This window comes from Oncorhynchus mykiss, chromosome 6 (assembly GCF_057628025.1).
Source record: "Oncorhynchus mykiss isolate SJ-2025 chromosome 6, ASM5762802v1, whole genome shotgun sequence".
Taxonomy (NCBI): domain Eukaryota; kingdom Metazoa; phylum Chordata; class Actinopteri; order Salmoniformes; family Salmonidae; genus Oncorhynchus; species Oncorhynchus mykiss.
Window position 1 is genome coordinate 62,379,262 of NC_143027.1, and position 15,149 is coordinate 62,394,410.

Sequence of the window (15,149 nt, forward strand, 5' to 3'; positions counted from 1 at the left end):
CTGCAAATCTACCAAGACCTGGCCGTCCCTCTAAACGTTCAGCTCATACAAGGAGAAGACTGATCAGAGATGCAGCCAAGAGGCCCATGATCACTCTGGATGAACTGCAGAGATCTACAGCTGAGGTGGGAGACTCTGTCCATAGGACAACAATCAGTCGTATATTGCACAAATCTGGCCTTTATGGAGGGGTGGCAAGAAGAAAGCCATTTCTTAAAGATATCCATAAAAAGTGTCGTTTAAAGTTTGCCACAAGCCACCTGGGAGACACACCAAACATGTGGAAGAAGGTGCTCTGGTCAGATGAAACCAAAATTGAACTTTTTGGCGACAATGCAAAACGTTATGTTTGGCGTAAAAGCAAAACAGCTGAACACACCATCCCCACTGTCAAACATGGTGGTGGCAGCATCATGGTTTGGGCCTGCTTTTCTTCAGCAGGGACAGGGAAGATGGTTAAAATTGATGGGAAGATGGATGGAGCCAAATACAGGACCATTCTGCAAGAAAACCTGATGGAGTCTGCAAAAGACCTGAGACTGGGACGGAGATTTGTCTTCCAACAAGACAATGATCCAAAACATAAAGCAAAATCTACAATGGAATGGTTCAAAAATTAACATATCCAGGTGTTAGAATGGCCAAGTCAAAGTCCAGACCTGAATCCAATCGAGAATCTGTGGAAAGAACTGAAAACTGCTGTTCACAAATGCTCTCCATCCAACCTCACTGAGCTCGAGCTGTTTTGCAAGGAGGAATGGGAAAAAATGTCAGTCTCTCGATGTGCAAAACTGATAGAGACATACCCCAAGCGACTTACAGCTGTAATCGCAGCAAAAGGTGGCGCTACAAGGTATTAACTTAAGGGGGCTGAATAATTTTGCACGCCCAATTTGTCAGTTTTTGATTTGTTAAAAAAGTTTGAAATATCCAATAAATGTCGTTCCACTTCATGATTGTGTCCCACTTGTTGTTAATTCTTCACAAAAAAATACAGTTTTATATCTTTATGTTTGAAGCCTGAAATGTGGCAAAAGGTCGCAAAGTTCAAGGGGGCCGAATACTTTCGCAAGGCACTGTATATCCATAAAAATGATGTCAGCTGATTCATGATTTCGACTGGCTCTCTCTCTCTCGTCCCGACTCCCGACCCCTACACGTTCATTTACTGTGGAACAGTTGGAGATCAAATTTGAAAATTGAAATAATGTTGCAAATGTTGGAGAGACAGACAGTAAGGTTTATACAAATATCCACTGTTGAAAACTAAAAGTTAGTCTAAAAGAAATTTGATAGAATGTCTAGATGCTTTTTATAGTGGAGATCAAGTTTATAACTTCCCTGCCTGGGCTGGATGAGACAGTGGATTGTGCAATCAGATGGAACAGAGTAAATAGGCATTTTAACGTTGTAGATTTAGCCGGTGGTAACTTGTGGAATAGACACCAGCTGGAATGCGCTTTTAACCAATCAGCATTAGACCCACCCATTGTATAATGAAGTGTATCAGAGTTGCAGCCCAGTTCTCATAGGTTTGGAGGTAAAATATAGATAGAAGTTAGTGGTTAAGATTTTGCCATGTAATTTACGGAAGCTGTCTGAAAGCAACTACAACACATACGCTGTGGTATGTATGAGGATGTGAACCATGCTCTGAGATCCTGTTCCATTGTTTCACCCTTTCATTTTTTTGTTACCACAATTCATTTGGAATCGTATTGCACATGTTTTGTCTGGCTCTTCTGTTATATTGCACAACTTCCAAACATTGCACCATTTGATCAACGTCAATATCAAGGCTGCGGTGAGAGATCTCGGCGTTCCCACATACAACCACACCTACCCACCCACGCCTGAAACTATTAAAACAAGCAGGAGTTACCAAATGAAGGGAAGGACTGGCGTGTTGTCATACCTCGTAGTGTGTGCTTGTTGGGCCACAGGAACCATGGCAGTAGCAGCAGGTAGAGCAGGTAGACCAGAGACAGGGCATTGTAGCGAAACAGGCAGGCTGGGGACACACAGAGGTCAGAGGTCAGAGGACAGGCACGACACAGACAAACATCACAGTCAATGACTGATACACAGCAATATTTCTGAGTGGTTGAATGGTCTAGGTACAAATCTGGGAATTGAGGTCACATTGATGTGTGGACTTCTGAATAAATCAGAGAGGAGACAGGAAGAAAGGGTGAGGGCTGGGACTGGGGTTGATTTAATGAACGCCTCTGCCTTTCATCAACAGGTCTCACTGACACACTCTGACACTTGTGATTGTTTGTAACCGCATGCCTCACACATCCACATCCACACCTCCCTTTACTGGAAAACATCTAATGAGTCGACATACAGGCAGGGCTTTCTCAGGTCCCTGGGAAAGCAGCAGCGCTGGACTCTGTTAGCAGTAACACAGAGCTAGATGGCAGCCAACCGTGGCCTGCTCTGCACTAAACATTCCTTTAATAATAATGATTATAATAATAATAATAATAATAATAATGATTATTATTATACTGATAATACACCAGACCCTGTGATTGTCCAGGCATAAAGCTGGTTACTCAGCCTGTGTTCAGTGAACTAGCTAGCTGCTGGTCATTTGAGCGGCTGCCAGGGGACACGAGGCCTTTCCAGACTGCCTGCTGGGCTGCCTTCACACCCCCTCTCCTCTTCTCTCTCTCCTCTCCCCGGCGGAGCTCTGAGACTGGAAGGGTGAGCTGGGAGCCCAGCGCTCTGATCCCCTGTGCTGTGCTCAGCCCCTTGTAACAGGCCTGGTTAGGATCCAGAGCACGAGTCCTGCCACAACCGTCCGTCTCACAGCATTTCATCCTCACAACCAACTCTCATCTGGCCCTCTGGGTCTCCCCCTCAGTAACCTAAAGTAGCAGGCGTAAAAGGAACGCCTAAGCAGGGTCTGAAGAACTCCGAAGCATTACGGTTTCTACCAACCCCAATGAGGGTGGCCCTACAGAGACCCAGCAGGGGGAAACAGCCTTGCCCCGTGTCCACAGCTGACGGCTGAGAGCCCATCCCACACATCACAACATATCCACCATAATAATGCCTTGCAGTCAGTCACTGTACCCAGTACAGTACTGTGTCCCAGCCCCGCAGGCGCTCCGCCCTGGCCTACAGTCTGCTATAGATCTATAATTAACACAACCAGAATGGGAGAACAAAGATAGGCTTTGTCCTATAAATGAGAGTCAATGAGCTAGCTAGCGTGTGGCACACAGCGCTGTTTATACTAAGGATTTCACTGGCCCACTTGAGGGAGCCTTCCTATTAACTCTGGCTTAATTGTTAGCGAAATGGAGTCCCCCACTGGTACAACTTAAACAGCTCTCACTCTCTCCTTCTGTCATGTGGATCATATAGGAACAATATCTATTTTTATATAGCACACGTGCATAATGTCAAGTGTCATGTGCAGTGTAATGTCTTTAGCAAACTCAGTGGCAGAGAACCTGCCAATGATCGTGAGGATGGACCAGTTAGGCTGACAACATTGGCTGAAGGGCAAGTCACTGCGAGTTACTGTTTTGACTTAATGTACATATCCCCATGGTTACCTCACCCTCACATGATTTAACGTGACATGAGCTAATGCTGGGTTTCCCAAACTCGGACCTGGGCCCCCCCCTCACCCGCTCACACGTTTTGTTTTTTGCCGTAGCACTACACAGCTGAATCAAATAATCAAAGCTTGATGATTAATTGGTTATTTGAATCAGCTGTGTAGAGCTAGGGCAATAAACAAAACATGCACCTGGGGGCTGATAAAAGTGACAGTCGACTCTGGTTTAATGGGTCGCTAGTCTCTGCCCGGCCAAGGGTGAGAGGTCCACCTCAGAATGTGTGTGGTTCAAGTTCATCTTTTCAACACTGAGGAACCACGACCACAGACTGCTGCAGGGCTGCTGGGAGGTTCTATGGCCAAAGACCAGCAGCCCTGGGTCTGTCTTTAATCAGCTGGTTCTGGATCAGATGCTGAGATCATCAGCTTCTCATCCCACAATCAGCAGGCTTCGACAGAGAACAGAGAGGGGGGGGATGCCCCTAGTCTGCTCTTAGTTTATTGTAAATATGTGCTGCTAAAATATAGTAAGAGCTTTTTCCTTTCTATTAATCCCTCTCCCAGTCATTGAATCTCAATTATCCTCGCTGAAATGTGCACACACACCCACGCACTAAACAATCCGGTGACACAGTGCAGAAAAATGGGTCGCAACTCAACTGAAGCAAGGAAAAGTTAAACAGTCTGAGGAGTTCCTCCTGCGTTTCCTTCTTCCTTTCTTTCCATCTCCCTTCATCCATCTCCCGGACTGGCTGGCTTTCTGTGTACCTCCTCTGTAGCATATCCCCAGTGTTTCCATTCCCCTGCCTGCCTGGTAGCCTGACTGACTGACTGAGCAGCTACACTACACTACCTATTGCACCCAGCTAGGAAAGTAGCGGTCAACAAATCAGGATTACTTTATACAGTACGAACAGTGTCCACCTTTCAATTACTGAAGAATCTCCTTATTAACAGTCAATGGGAGATGAGCGGTTCGGATGAGTAGTAGTAGTAGTAGTATAAGTTCTCAAACAAACACACGCTTTCACACAAACCAAACATCTACCAATCAGGTGTGGCGTGAGCGTGACAGACAGAGTACTGAGATCCTGTGGTGCAGAAACAGAGAGAAATGCCATGGGATCAAGGGAGCAATTAGCCATCGAGAGAGAGAGAGAGAGAGAGAGAGAGGAGGAACCCACTCCTCAAAAAGCAGCACTACCTCACCCTGTTGTTCCTACAGGGTCAAAGCCCTAACATCCCATGCTAGACTCCCACCACCAACGGCTCTAAATAGCAGAGCCCATAGACTCTCAAACTCTGCATCGGATAGATTCAGGAAATTATGGTAATTGAGCTTGGAAAACCAAACAGCATGCCGCAGAGTTGGGGTCGTGACGCACCTCTGAGGAACACACTCATAGTTGTGTGTGTCCCAGCTTGGTCTGTGCCCTGTGCAGAGTCAAACACGGTGAAAAGCTGGTCTCTATTGCCCAGGGCCTTATTATGTATGCTCTATGGTAAAACACCTTTGGACTACACTTACTGTACTCCTTTAGAGGTAGCATTTATACTCCGCAGACATCACACTGAATTAAGTCTCAAGCTCTTCAGAGTTGCATAGCTATTTCTGGGAATAGTTTTCAAATGGATACCTGTGTGTCTCTGGAGCGCATCTCACCCTCAACATATATTTCACTATAACTCCTCTTTATTAGAGAAAATATTAAGAGTGGTTGTTTCTTGAGGGCCTTGATCACTGCCTAATCCATTACCATACCAAACCATGGACCAAACTACTGACAGAATGATGCATTGCAAACTGCAAAGACTAACAGACTTGTTACGCGTTACTCTCTGAAATATCTTCCCATTACATAGTTGTAGACTCAACAGCAGTCTAATCCTCAATGTCAATAGACAGTCACACTTCTTATATACAACCCCCAGTCCATCGCCACCCAGTCCAACTCCTGGCCAGACAGGCTCTATGTTTCCCATCTGGCATGCCGTTGTTTTATGGCTCCTGTGTTGACTCAGGGAGGAGATGTGGACTCCTTATCTCCACTGACTTACAGTCAGGGACTCTCCTGTATTGAAATGTTCTTGCCAATCTTTCCAGGGCTTTGGCAGTTTTTCCTAAACTTGAGGTTGTTTACTGTACGGCAAATAGAAAGGTCTCCACAGAGTAATCCTGCTAAGCTGACTGAACATAAACCTGCATTGGAAGAACACTGAAGAGGGAGCTGACCTTTTACACTCAGGAGGTTTTCATTTTCTGGTGGACACTCAAAATGTCATCATCTCCATTAGGCAAAGCCCATTGGGAGAATCCAAGCTGCTGATCTGATCGGCGTTTTGCTACCGTAAGATTATGTTTAGAAAAAAAAAAAATTGGTATCGTTTCTAAAAAAAATTGGCTTGAGTAGATAGTGGTGGTTGCATTGTTTTAACTGTATGGGCCTGTCTGTAAAGCAGTTTATCCCACATCAGCTTTAGATCAGCAGTGAATCATCTCAGATCACAGTTTTCAGTGTCTGCTGCCAGAGACAAATCTGATTAAAAGACGTTTCCAATGTGCGGAATTGCCACAGGTCATGAGCAACACACTCACAGTGGATCTGTCTAATATCAGAGCTAACGGATCGCAATACCTTCCACCCTCCAAGCATTTACAGTGTTTTCAGTGTAATGCAGTGGTGCTTCTGAGAACACGTGGCAAGACAGTGACTGTGACAAGTAGTGTCCCAGAGAAACCAACCCAGTCAGTTAAAGGCTCCTCTCGCTCAGACAAAGCACTGGGTTGACAAATACTAAGAGGCAGTGGTGCCAATATGATCCCTGCACTCCGCTGCAGCTTTCCATCCCCGGTAGTGTGGGCAAATGCCTGTTAATCAGATGGGCAGACACCCAGTTTTCAGGGACCTCCCCCTGGTCCTGACAGCAGGACCTCCTCAATCACATCTTAGCTTCTCCCTGGAGCTAGCTGAGTCATAGCAGAGGCACGGCAACATGACCGTGTCACCAAAATGTAACATGAGAGAAAGAAAACCAAATACCTAAGGCATGTCCTGCGACAAGGCAGGCACACACCACAAAACACTGTCAACAGAAAGTGCCACGTGACTGCAGCTCACATGTGCATACAGAATAGAGCTATCCCACCGCAGAAACACTACCCAATACACACAACCCAGACGGTTCATTGCAGCCACATCAAAGGTGATTGAAAATGACACTTAACCTTTAGCAGCAGAAAACAGAGGGAGGAAGTTGAGAAAGCGAGGGAAAACATAAGAGGCGAGGCCAACTGCGATCACTTGGTTGGGTCTGAGAGCATGTGCGCCTGCTTGCCTTCCCGGCCCAGTGAAGCCAACAGCTACAGGACTCCAGGGGCCCACAGCTGGCCCTCAGTGACCCCAGTCTACAGGTATGTGAGCACAGCCCAGTCCGGCACGGGTCACAGAGACTGGAAGAGAGACGGCTGGAGAGGGAAAGAGGGGGAGGGGAGGAGAGAGAGGAAAAAAAGAGAGATGGAAAGGAAGAGCAAGGGGAAAGGGAGGATATAAAGAGAGGGAGAGGTGGGGGAGTGAGAGAGAGATGATATGGGAGAAGAGTGGGTGAGTAAGCATCTTGGATGAGCCAAGTGGGTAAAGGGTAGTGAGAGGAGGGACAGATACTGGAACATGGAAACATCTTCGGAATGAACAGCAGGGTGCTGATGTCAAGCAAAACATCTGGGAAACTCTAAACTGGCAACTTTGTAACCGTCCTTGTCAACAGTGGCTATGAGTAATCCTGCACTATAATTGGCGCTGTAACTGGACTAACTATGACGCAAAAAAAAAAGACAACACTAGATCTACATGATAAAGTTTGTTAAACACAGAATGGTCCTGAATGCAATCTTATGTTTCTTTCAAATTCATCATGATGGCCTGGTTCTTACTGGGCGTAATTGCAGTCATTCAAATTTTAGCTCCACAACACAAGGTCAGATCTTCAATATCATGGATAGCTGAATGACGTGTAGATCCCTCACAGAAGTTGAGTGGATTATGTACGTCTCTCTCATACAGCGGCGTGGGTTCAATGGGTCTCTATAGAGCCCTGTGATTCCTCCTGACTCTTTGGCTCTGGTTAGAATGAGTCACACAGAGGTCTTCCATTGCAGCAGTCCCAGATCTGCCGTCTTCAACATGTCTTGTGTTTTCACTACTATACAGCTGAAAGGACCCTCTTATTCAACTCACCAGTGGAAAGTACCCTAACTAGGCTCACTACAGTCTATCACCTGGGCATTCATTCTATTATTCTGCTGGAGTCTGCGTAGCTGAATAGAGGGGTTTAAGGGGAAATGTAGGGAGCAGTTTTCCATAGACGCCCCCAGTGTTCCATGATGTCAGCTAAGCTCAGGGAGAGAAACAATGGCTCATGGAAGCCATTAAGTAATCAACTGTGTGTTTAAAAAGGACCCGATCTCCATGTGGACAGTGGGGTGATCAACTAATGAGGACGGCTTTATGTGATAATTCAAATAAAAATGGCCAGTCTGGATGTGACAGGGCTTTGACAGTTTTACATGCTCTACTACAACTCCCCGGTACAGTGGCAAAAAGCCACGTCCACAGATTTGGATCCACGGCTTAAAACCATATGACAGCAGCCCGAGATTGCCTTCTGATTGCGGTATAGCCTACCTCTCCAATCCATTCATATCTACTAGGGTGAATGGGTTGTTCCCGGACTGAGACCGGCCCAGGGAGCCTGACTGATCCCAGCTCCTCAGCTCCTCTGTTCTGATGGAGAGGAGATGGTGGGGAGCCAGAGTCAGGGCAGCTCTCCCAGCCAGACACAGAGCTGGGTTATAGAGGTGAGTGGAGAGAGACAACCCCTCCCTGGAGCACAGGCCGTGAATGGCTTCCAGGATGATGAATCCCAATGCCAGCTGCTAAAGCCTATAGATCTGGCAGGCCCTGCATGAGGCCTAAAGCCAGGTACAATCCCCCTTCCTCTGTCTTTCCCACAGACACACTGCACACCCTGTATGCTCAAATACTGAGCTCCCCACAGTTGTGAAAGACGTTAAACAAAAATCGTCCTGTGTGCCTGCGAGGAATTGGAAAATAAAAAGCGAGGAGAACTGACAATCTGAAAGCAACCAGCCCTCCTGTCTCTGTGTCTGTTCCTGGAGAACTAGCGGCCACTCTGACCTCCATTCTCGCTCATTTTCATGTTTCCAAACAGACAAATTTCTTTCGACAGACAAGAGTTAACTTGCATCACTCTCAAACTTTCCCATTTCTGCATGCTATTACCATGCTATTACTGCTAACATTTCAGAGAGAGAGAGTAAGTCAAGAATCATAACATACCCTTAAGGGTAGCAATTTAAAAAGGATACAAGCCATTCACGTGTGATCCGCGGGACAATAGTAGGGCCTAAACAGAGACAACCAGACAAAACTAAACAAATCAGAACAAAGGAGGGGAACTTTGTCAACTAGAATCGCTCTCTGAAAGACACCTTGCCGCAGGAATGAAAGCTTCACAAGGCCCATTGAGTATGTGTGGTGTGTGAATAAGAAATGGGGAACTTCAGCTGCCCTCCTGGGTAAAATATGGAGACTATTCACTCACTGAAACCTGAGAACATTTCTCAACAAATATGAGTCAAATCCTAACAAATTAGCTGGCATGGCAAGAAGTGCATGTTGCCAAGTCAATCTCTATTCATTGTTCATGCACATTGCAGCTCTATGAAACAATGCTCATTCTTCAATCCTCTAAACAATCACTTCCCCTTTGGTTTCCTTTCCCTCCGTGATGGGTGAAACTGTTCTACTTCTGTGCCAGCAGCCTGGTCTCATAGACTAGACGTAACATAGTAAATGTAAATCCGAGACACTCAAATTAGTACGATATGTTACATGTGGTATGGTTACATAAGACAGGTTATTTCAAACAAAAACTAAAGTAGGGTAGTTGGGCGGGGTGGATGGGTGAACGCAAACGTCTAGCAACCCAAAGGTTGTGTGTTCGAATCTCATCAAGGACAACTTTCACTACTTATTACTTTTTATCTACTTTGCAAAGAAATACTTACCTAACCCTTCCCCTTTTAGCTAACACTTCCCCTAACCTTAACCCTTTTAGCTAACCTTTCCCTAACGCTAACCCTTTAACCTAACTCCTAACTTTAACCCAAACCCCTAGCGCTAGCTAACATTAGCCACCTAGCTAACGTTAGCAACAACAAATTGGAATTCATAACATACCATAAGTTTCGCAAATTCGTAACATATCGTACAAATTGCTATTCATAACTTATCGTATGAATTGTAATCCATAACATATCATACTAAATGGAGTGTCTAACATTTACATACAGAATAATACAAAATGCTCTGAGACCACTTGGGTGCCAGGAGAGGAAACAGAGAAGTTTTGCCCTTAAAATAGAAAATAAGCATCTAATACATGCCCCTTTCAAACACTATGAATATTTCCATTAGTATGAATGCAGTATCTTGTGACAAACAGCCAGGTCTGCACTTTGTAAGACTGAATGGCCATGCGGTGCTCAAGGGGGGTATATTACTATTTCTGAATACATAACAACCCATCTAAATCACCCTGTTCTAAAGGATCAAAATGAACACCACTCTCCACCTATCTGTAAGAGACGTCTCCACCCGACGGACACGGAGAGCAAAGGCGTGTACCATGTGGCACGAGAAGATAACAAGCAAGCAACCTGAACAGACCGTCACGCTCTCTCTCTCTTCACTCCCTCTTTGACAGTAAAGGCAGCAGAGGCTCTGGGAGCATGTGTGGGGAGGATATTGCACCACCACCTCAATTCAGATCCAGAACTCAGTCAGGCGACGGCACGAGGAAGCAATTTTCCATAAAATGGCCCATAACAGAAGCAGCATTCAGCGTGAAGAACAGAATGTGGACCCTGTCGTGAAAGTCAGAAAGCGTTTTGATATGCCCAGCACTCATCTCAGCCTGCTCTTTAACACTTCACACCCCTCTCTCTGACGCTGTACTCTGCCCCTCTCATCATTATCATCATCATCTGATGCCTGCCTGACCAACAGGGAGATCATGGTCATTATGAGGCATTTTTGTAATCCCGTTATTGGAGGAATGGAAAGTAAAAAGCACAAGGCTTGTCAGGGCAAGTGTGTGAGGAACGCTTACAGAGAGGCATAATCTAACACGTTAAATGGTGTTGTCATGACGAAGTCGGGTCCCTCTCCTTGTTCGGGCGTGTTCGGCGGTCGACGTCACCGACCTTCTAGCCATCGCTGATCCATTTTTCATTTCCCATTGGTTTTGTCTTGTCTTCCATCACACCTGGTTCCAATCCCATCAATTACATGTTGTGTATTTAACCCTCTGTTTCCCCTCATGTCCTTGTCGGTGATTGTTTGTTGTATGTATTGGTGCAAGTTATGTTCTGGTGTGCGATGGGTTTTGCACCCTCTTATTTTATGTTGTATATTTAAGTGTTTGTATATTCATTAAACTGCTCCATTTATACCAAGTTCACTCTCCTGCTCCTGACTTTCCTGCCACCAGCACGCACCCATTACAGATGTGAGTTTTAGTGTAGCTCTCACTTGGCTGTCTTTGAGAGTTTGCTAGGCCATATGGCCTAGTTACAGTTGTAAGAAGTGATGATACAGTTTGCAGTGCAACATGAGAACTAAACCACTCTACAGTTTCTTTTGAAATTTGGAAGAAGAGCTACACTTCCCTACAATGTTTCCTTACAGACTAGCCTCCATCAGGTTAAACAATGCCGTTTGAACTGACGTACATCACACCACACAAACATATGAGCACCTACACTACATATTATCCAAACTAGTGCCCTTAACCTCTGAGCTTTCACCTTTAAACCCCAAGGTAAGTCAAGGTATTCATTTCAAAAGAAATATAGCGATTTTGGCGATTTACATTTTCAGAGAGCAATTAGAGAGACACATCCTTTCCATTGCAACAGACAGCCCAATACTTGGCTTAACACCTCTAAAATAGCTTAACATTGAATTGCATTTAGAGCTGTTGAAATGCTCATCATTCATTCCCATGAAGAGGAGATGAGGAGGAGTGGAAGATCATGGTGAGATCTTAACCCCATAAGTATATCACTCACTTACATGTCATTGGAAACCAGAGAGTGAGCTGGGTTATAGTGAGAAGACACTTCAAATATGTCATCTATCCATGGGCCTAGGGCCCCTCAGCAATATAGCAGTTACTGTTATTATTATTATTAGTGCCAGAGATACAGCTGTCATATGGCTCAGACTCAGCAGCAAGCTGTAACAATGTCCAATATTCATAACTATGTAGACAGGCAGTGTTATGTCTCTCATATCAAACAATCACCACTTAATTAAAACAGTTTCAATTAAATCAGAATCAGGTTTTTATTAGCTATATCCTAAATAGAAGCTATAGAATGGTGGTGAAAGTCTGATCAAACGGAAAACTTTTAAATGAAAAAAAAAAGAGATGCCTGCCTGCCAAGCAGATACATGAACCAGCTGTAATATCATCTTAAAGATGTATTGTAAAAGGTGTTGTATCATTTCAGCCAGTAGTTTTGAAAGTAGCGCTCACAAGTCAAAAATAGGTCCCTGAAAATGGTGCACAATTGTGTAGTCATCCATTTCGTATGATATGTTATGTTCTGCAAAAAATTATTATATGCCAAGAGAATAGTAGAATAATAGTGAAGACATCCCAACTATGAAATAACACATATGGAATCATGTAGTAACCAAAAAAAAGTGTTAAACAAATCAAAATACATTTTAGATTTTTCAAAGTAGCCACCCTTTGCCTTGACAGCTTTGCACACTCTTGGCATTCTCTCAACCAGCTTCACCTGGAATGTTTTTCCAACAGTCTTGAAGGAGTTCCCACATATGCTGAGCACTTGTTGGCTGCTTTTTCTTCACCCTGAGGTCCAACTCATCCCAAACCATCTCAATAGGGTTGAGGTCGGGTGATTGTTGAGGCCAGGTCATCTGATGCAGCACTCCATCACTCTCCTGCTTGGTCAAATAGCCCTTACACAGCCTGGAGGTGTGTTTTGGGTCATTGTCCTGTTGAAAAACAAATTATAGTCCCACTAAGTGCAAACCTGATGTAGACATGCTGGTTAAGTGTGCCTTGAATTCTAAATAAATCAATGTCACCAGTAAAGCACCCTCACACCTCCTCCTCCATGCTTCACGGTGGGAACCACACATGCGAAGATCATCCGTTCACCTACTCTGCGTCTCACAAAGACAGCGGTTGGAACCAAAAATCTCAAAAGGACAGATTTCCACCGGTCTAATGTCCATTGCTCATGTTTCTTGGCACAATCAAGTATCTTCTTCTTATTGGTGTCCTTTAGTAGTGGTTTCTTTGCAGCAATTTGACCATGAAGGACTGATTCACGCAGTCTCCTCTGAACAGTTGATGTTGAGATGTGTATGTTACTTTTTATTTGGGCTGCAATCTGACGTGCAGTTAACTCTAATGAACGTATCCTCTGCAGCAGAGGTAACTCTTGGTCTTCCTTTCCTGTGGCGGTCCTCATGAGAGACAGTTTCATCATAACGCTTGATGGTTTAAGCGACTGCACTTGAAGAAACTTTCAAAGTTCTTGAAATTTTCCTGGATTGACTGACTTTCATGTCTTAAAAGTAATGATGGACTGTCATTTCTCTTTGCTTATTTGAGCTGGTTCTTGCCATAATATGGACTTGGTCTTTTACCAAATAGGGCTATCTTCTATATACCATCCCTACCTTATCACACCACAACTGATTGGCTCAAACACAGTCCAAGTGACTACATCATGAAGCTGGTGGAGAGGATTCCAAGAGTGTACAAAGCTGTCATCAATGCAAAAGGTGGCTACTTTGAAGAATCTAAATATATTATGAATTGTTTAACACTTTTTTGGTTACTACATGATTCCATATATGTTATGTCATAGTTTATGTTTTCACTTTTATTCTACAATGTAGAAAATAGTAAAAATAAAGAAAAACCCTTGAAATGAGTAGGTGTGTCCAAACTTTTGACTGGTACTGTATATGTTCTTCGTGCAATTCACATGACATTTTACGAATTTGTAAGTGCTTAAGATCCCATTCAATTTCTAATTATTCTCTTCATAAAACAACTCACTGAGGTGAGGAAGCGCAACTTCCTCTCCCTTACACACACGCTGTGTCATATCCTTTTGGCTTGGAGGGACTGGACCACTGGGCCTATGGGCAGTTGGCCTGGCTGCAGACCCAGCTCTGCCCAATGCCCTAGATATCCGAGAAGGTTTTCTCTGGCCGTGGTCAGCCAGCCTCAGCCCCAGGCAGCCAGTTAGTTCAGCACATCTAAATGCGAGCCTGTGTGACCGCAACAGGTGTTGGACATTGAAGCTCCATGCTCCTCATTAAAAAGCGCTTTAGCACTCCCGTGTCTGTGGTGTCTGGCCAGCATGAGGCCAGAGCGGCGGTCTGTTATCTGGTTAGCGGTCAGCCAGAGGCATCAGCGGGAAGTCAAATTCTCATTTAAAGAGTAACCTCCATATGTATCATGTTTTACTGCGGCCTGAAAGACAAAGCTCTGAAGCCGGGCCAGTCCCACACCTGTCCTTGGCTCACTGTTAATTCACCAGTAATGAGTTTGGATGGTGCTGTCTGGTGTCAGATTCCAGACCTAACATACAAACAGAGTGGTTCTGGGGCCTAGCAGAGAAGCTAGTCTTCCCTGACTGAGTCCAAGTACTGTAGATAGATGCGTGAGTCAGAGCATTTAATTGAGCGCTCAAAGCAGTGTGTTTATGATTATGGCACTATGTGTTGTTGAAGTTCAACTTCCTCCCACTCATCTCAATCCAATTATGCTGACAGAAGCAGCACCTACATGGAGGATTATGTCTGAGTTCAGTCAAAGGACACTCATGACAGCACCTTCACAGCTGTGTGTGTGTTGTGTGTGTGTGTGTGTGTGTAAGAGAATAGTGAGATAAACCGCTGCCCTAATGAAGATATGCAGAAACTGATTGTCCCCCAAAAATTCCTGATCACACTTGTAGTCGATGTTATGGCTACATTAGCTAGCAGAAACACTTCATCAGGTCTAACGGTCGTAGCGCGCCGAACTGCGCACGTGAAGGCCGTCAAACCAAACGCACTCCTTCAATATAAAATTATCTTTGACAAAAATAAAAACCTGTCAGTTTGTCACTTTCACGAGGATGTAGTAACAACAGGTTCAGCTACTTAAGAGATCGGCTCGAATCTAGGTTTTGCATTTAGAATTCGAGAAAATAAAGAATACATTTTTCACTTCTCCCATTGACTTAGCAAACCTAAGCCTGGTCTGTCTTGTCTGCTTGGCAACGTGTTCCTGGAATTATCGCATGTGTTGCGCCTCAGGGTTTGAAAACTCAGTGCTAATTCAGTGTTTCCCGAATACTTACACTGGTCAGAGTGTTTCACTTGGTGTGATAAAATAGTTGATCAATTGCTCATAGGGAACAAAACTTAGTGACAAACAATACTGATGATGC

The 15,149-nt window shown here is 44.6% G+C and overlaps 1 protein-coding gene across 1 annotated transcript in view; it reads right to left on the reverse strand.

Annotated features, from left to right (window-relative positions):
- The window catches only part of LOC110526294 (piezo-type mechanosensitive ion channel component 1), a 73,973-nt gene that overhangs the window by 46,876 nt on the left and 11,948 nt on the right, over nucleotides 1-15,149 (reverse strand). The window contains exon 2 of the mRNA XM_021607119.3: nucleotides 1,916-2,011. Coding sequence (XP_021462794.3) covers nucleotides 1,916-2,011 — 96 coding nt within the window. The remainder of the gene's footprint in view (nucleotides 1-1,915; nucleotides 2,012-15,149) is intronic.